This window comes from Acanthisitta chloris, unplaced genomic scaffold, assembly GCF_000695815.1.
Source record: "Acanthisitta chloris isolate BGI_N310 unplaced genomic scaffold, ASM69581v1 scaffold319, whole genome shotgun sequence".
In the NCBI taxonomy this organism is placed as follows: domain Eukaryota; kingdom Metazoa; phylum Chordata; class Aves; order Passeriformes; family Acanthisittidae; genus Acanthisitta; species Acanthisitta chloris.
The window spans coordinates 13,769-19,151 of record NW_008690578.1 but is presented as its reverse complement, the minus strand read 5'-3'; the positions used below and the strand labels follow the sequence as shown (position 1 = coordinate 19,151).

General features: G+C 45.8%; 1 protein-coding gene across 1 annotated transcript in view; it reads left to right on the top strand.

Moving 5' to 3' along the window:
* The window catches only part of COPG2 (coatomer protein complex, subunit gamma 2), a gene marked incomplete at its 5' end in the record, with an annotated part of 16,611 nt that overhangs the window by 559 nt on the left and 10,669 nt on the right, over nt 1-5,383 (top strand). The window contains 7 exons of the mRNA XM_009081842.1: nt 298-392; nt 1,466-1,545; nt 2,309-2,384; nt 3,054-3,146; nt 3,459-3,545; nt 4,536-4,693; nt 5,075-5,208. Coding sequence (XP_009080090.1) covers nt 298-392; nt 1,466-1,545; nt 2,309-2,384; nt 3,054-3,146; nt 3,459-3,545; nt 4,536-4,693; nt 5,075-5,208 — 723 coding nt within the window. The remainder of the gene's footprint in view (nt 1-297; nt 393-1,465; nt 1,546-2,308; nt 2,385-3,053; nt 3,147-3,458; nt 3,546-4,535; nt 4,694-5,074; nt 5,209-5,383) is intronic.

Below are 5,383 nucleotides of genomic sequence, written 5' to 3'. Positions count from 1 at the left end.
GAACCAGGTGACTCTTACAACCTCTTCCCAGCCAGGGTGAATATCCCTCAGGCTGATTTCTCAGTGGGAAAGAAATTTCCTACTTCTTCCTGTCAGAAGGAAAACTCTCTGCCAAACTATTCCATGGCATTTCTAGTGCAGCCAAAGAAATATTAAGTGGTAAACTTGGCATGTGCTTCCCAGGAAAGAAGGTGAGAGGAGGCACAGTGTTAACATGAGAAAGTCTCCAAGGAAAGATTGTTGGTGTGTGTGTGGGGGGGCTGGAAATGGAAACAGGAGCTGAGTAATTCTGATGGTTTTCCTCTCCCTCCTGTTTGCAGGGTGAACACTTTGGAACCACTGAAGCCACAGAAGCTTTTTTTGCCATGACCAGGTTGTTTCAGTCTAACGATGTGAGTACCTGGGGTGTTTGCCATTTGCTGCCTCCCTGCCTGGGTCTGGACTTGCAGGAGCTGCCAAACAGTTGGATGTTGGGATGTGGGAGGCAATTCCTGCATGCCAAGTGCTTGCTGGAGGCAGCTCCTGCTTTGGAAACAAATACAGCAACATGTGGTGGCTCGTGTGCGTTGGTTTGGGGTTGGAGGTGAGTCTGAGTTGAACTGTTGTAGAGGCTGTAAATGATGACAAGGACTTCATGTCGTTCAGGGTAATTTGATGTTACACTTGCAAATCTTCTGCTTAACTCAGAATGGAGTTCCTAACTCACCTGCAGATCAGATCTTGCTGTTCCCTAGAGCAACTCGAATCAGCATCACCATGACTTGATCTCACCAAGTCAAGGGATAAGAACATCCTAAAAATCATGGAGTGGTTTGGGTTGGAGGTTAAAATTTGGGTTTTAGCAGGATGTAAAGTCCCTGTGTGATCTCTTCTGCAGAGGGTGTGAGGATGTGCTTCGTGTGAGGAGTCTCATCAATGCATGTTTTAAATTGTGTTTGAATCTGTGTTTAATTTATGTTTGAGCTTACAAACTGTGTGTTCAGAGTCTCAGGGGGTTAGGGGTTTGGCTGAGGAAGTTGTAACTGTTTAAAGATGGAGTGAAACTGAGAGTTTGGACCTTTCTCATGGCCACATTCAAGAAAGCAGAAGGTTCTTAAAATAGAAGTCTCATTTGTTTTCCAACACGTACTGTCAGCACTTTGTGTGTGTTTGTTTTGCCTTTACAACAACATAGGAAGTGGTTTTTAAAGCTTTTAGCTGCTGTGAGGCTCCTGCCTAGAGCTGTAATGTGAATTTGTGGGTCATTTCTTTTATCATCTCGCAAGATATTTGTCTCTTCCTCTTCTGCTTTGTTTGATAACAAGGAGTGAGGCTGTTACCCACTAATCACAGTTTTACACTCTGAATAGAAGTCTGTTTATTTCTTAAGGCTAAACATTTGACTTAACTTCTAAAACCTCTAGGAAGTTGTTTATTTGCAGTTGCCACCGAGTTTAATGGTTCTCTCTGCAATGCCCTTTGACAGCAAACCCTCCGGAGGATGTGTTACCTCACGATCAAGGAGATGGCAAACATCTCTGAGGATGTTATCATTGTCACCAGCAGGTACTGGGACCCCTAGAAAACAGGAGCAGAGCTCTGACATGAGGAGCTTCATGTGTTGGTTGGAGCTGCTGCAGTGCTCTGCGTCAAGGACACAGTGGTTGTTCTGTGACACAGAGTGTCTGTCACCACATCAGGTGTTACTTCCTGCTGTGTTGTGCTCTCATGAAGGAGCAAGAGGCTCAACTACAGTTTATCAGTTGGTTCCTGCTTTGGTTTTGGGTGTTTTGGGGTGGTTTTCAAACTAGTGGTGCTCAATGGGTTTGTCAGAGCTCTGTGTCTTGTTTCACTGTCAAAGCAGTGAGGGAAAAGCAGAGCAACCTCAGCTCAATTCACCAACTGAACTAGCAAGTTTTTCCACAGCAAAATAGGCATTACAACAGCAAAAATTGGCTCTGTGGTATGTGCTAAATGATAGGTTGAGTTGATCTATCTCTAAACTGTTCAGCAAACAACTTCACTATCTGAATCAGAATTTCAAGGGGTAGGGAGGAGAGCACTAAGAAAGAAAAGGGCTGAGCTGGAGAAACTACTAAGTGGTTGTGCTATGGCAACGCAGAACCATGGGCTCTGCATTTTGTAATGTTCTGAGTTTCCACAGACTCTGATGTTAATAACTTTCCAATAGCTAATCCTAAGAAGCTGTTTGAGCCAACATTTGGGGCATAGTTATGTGGCAACAACTGAATGAGATGAGGTGAATGTCACACAAGGACCAAGAGGTGGAGGTGTTAAAGAAGGGCTGACAGTGTGTCCTTGATTGCAGTTTGACCAAAGACATGACAGGGAAGGAGGATGTGTACCGTGGCCCTGCCATCAGAGCTCTGTGCAGGATCACTGATGTAAGTACCCACAGTAGTGATGGAACTGTTAGTAGTTTGGGTGGTTCAGTTTCTGGTCTGGGATTGCTTTGCTGGTGATTTTGGTCACTGCACCTGCAGGACTGGGCAGCTGATACTCATCTCTGCCTTGCAGAATTAGGTCGAGTGTTTTTCTGAGGGGCTTTTTGTCCAGAGAAGGGCAACAGAGCTGGGGAAGGGTCTGGAGCACAAGTCCATGAGGAGGGGCTGAGGGAACTGGGAGTGTTTAGCCTGGAGGAGGCTCAGGGTGATCTTATCACTCTACGACTCCCTGACAGGAGGTTGGAGCCAGGTGGGATCAGGCTCTGCTCCCAGGGAACAGTGACAGGAGGAGAGGACAGAGTCCTAGGAGGTTTAGGTTGGACATGAGAATGATCAACCCTTCTGGGAAGAAATTCTGACACTGGAATGTGCTGCCCAGGGAGGTGGTGGAGTCACCATCCCTGGAGGTGTCCAAGGAACAACCGGACATGGCACTCAGTGCTATGGTCTGGTTGCCATGGTGGTCTTAGGTCATGGTTTGGGCTGGTTGATCTCAAGGTCCTTTCCAGCCTCAATGAACGTGTGAATGTGCTGTGCATGTGTTTTTGCCTCGTGCTGCCTTTATGCTCTTCCTCCAAAGTATGCACACTGCTCTTTTCCCCTCTCCAGGGTACAATGCTACAAGCCATCGAGCGCTACATGAAACAAGCCATCGTGGACAAGGTCCCCAGTGTGTCCAGTTCTGCACTGGTGTCTTCCCTAGTGAGTAAACCAGGAGATGAATAGAAATCTGTGCTTTGTGTTGGGCTGGGATTAGTGTGCTGAGTTTGTTTTGATCTGCTTCATCTCCTTTTCCTGAGATGACTCTTCATCTCCACACTGGAAAACAAACAGCAATAGTAGCTTTTCTATTAGTAGCACTAGTTAATATTGAAAAGGAGAAAACAGGTGAGGTCTTGGGAGTTTGAGACAGAAATGTAAGACTCACAGTGGTTTTTAGGTGTGCAGGAGGAAGAGATGGGCTGGTAAATCAAATGTTGGTTTGTCTGAAGTCTCAATTTTGGCTTCTTCCAGCACATGATGAAAATCAGTTACGACGTGGTCAAACGATGGATCAATGAAGCTCAGGAAGCAGCTTCTAGTGACAACATCATGGTGCAGGTGTGTCTGGGGTCATGGCTGTGCCAGGAAGCTCTGGATACACTGTGACGCTTTATTGGCATTCTGGAAGTTCTTAGATAACCTTAAAAAGAGTAACTGGTTTTCCTTTTTCCCTTCTAAAAACAAGAGTTGTGACTTGAGGGGAAACAACTGTTTCAAAAACTGAGTTTATCCATTATCTCGGCAGAGACTGTTAATAACAGCTGTCTCTGTAGTGCAGTTCTCTTCCCTTTCCCTGTTAACCTGCTGGTAGGTGGAATGCTGCTCCACTTCACAGTGCTTGTGGCCGAAAGGATTGGAATCTGAGTGCTCAGAAAGCTTAAGATACTCTCTCTGCCTCCCAGTGAGCATCTCTTGTCCTTCAGAAAACTTCCAGATGCTACAGGACCCACAAGAATAGCCCAAATATCAGTAAGATGTAAATATTAGCAAAATCTGTGCACAAACACTCCAAAGAGCTCTGGAAATGGAATTATTCTGTTCCTTCAGTGCTCCAGACTAATGACCAGGGAGCTCAGCTTTGTTCTTGCCCGCTGAGCAGCTTCATTAAGGCTTGCAGTGAACCAGCCTTGTGGCACAAAGCCAACAGACAAACCAGGAATGTTTCTTTGTGCTCTCATTGAATTCCCCAAGGATTTTTGTCAGGTCAGCTGCCACTTCCAAGCCTCTGGGATATCCTGGGTATGGAGTGATGCAAGTGTTACTGTGCAGTATAATGTAGTCTAATAGTAAGCTGTAACCTTTGAATTATGACATCTAACAGAGGGGAAAAAGGAGTAAACTAACTTGCATCTTTAGCAACCATTGAGGCTGTTTTATGGTGGGAAAGGGGAAGGAAATATTGCAGAGTTCATCAGGAAACTCAGATCACTTAAGGTTAGAAGGTTTTTCTGCTAGGAAACAGCAGTTATTATTCCTTTTGTTAATTGGATGTGGCTTTTGCAGCTGCAGTGTGTAGTGAACACCTTCCCTCTGTCCCTCATTCCCTAGTATCATGCCTTGGGGCTGCTCTACCACCTCAGGAAAAACGATCGCCTGGCAGTGTCCAAGATGCTCAATAAATTCACCAAGTCTGGACTGAAATCCCAGTTTGCCTACTGCATGCTGATCAGGATTGCCAGCAAACTGCTCAAGGAGTCTGAGGAAGGGTGAGTAACTCCTGCAGGGATCTAGAGAGGGGTGAGTAACTCCTGCAGGGATCTAGAGAGGGCTGAGTAACAAAACACAGAAGCAGAATCCTAGACTGAACTGGATCTTGTAGGATTTTTCCTAGTGGTACATGGTTAGTAGCATTTATTTCTGGAACGCAGCATTTCTGACTTGAAGGAGATGTTGTAAAGATGAGTAGATAACAGTCAAGAGAAAATGTAGAGCTCAGTGTGAGTTGAGCAGTGGTGGTGTTGAAACATTAGCCAGTGCACACATGGTGTAGTGGTAGGGTTGTGATAATGGTTGAGCTTAATGGAGCTAAAAGGGTTTTTTTTCCCAACCTAAATGGCTCTGTGGTTGTCAATGTCTTCTATTTGCAGCCATGAAAGTCCATTGTTTGACTTCATTGAGAGCTGTCTGAGGAACAAGCATGAAATGGTGATCTATGAAGCTGCTTCTGCCATCATCCACCTGCCAAACTGCACGGCCAGGGAGCTGGCACCGGCGGTCTCGGGTCAGTCAGAGCCCCCTGCACCTCTGGGGCAGCTGAAACAGAGGCTGCCCAAGCACTTCAGGGACAGCAGATAACCAAAACTCTCAAACCCTGGGTTTTCTGATGGCCACAAGCTAAAGGGCTTTTGGATGAGAAGCACAGTGATCCCTTTTTCCTGTTTCGTCCAGATCAGTGA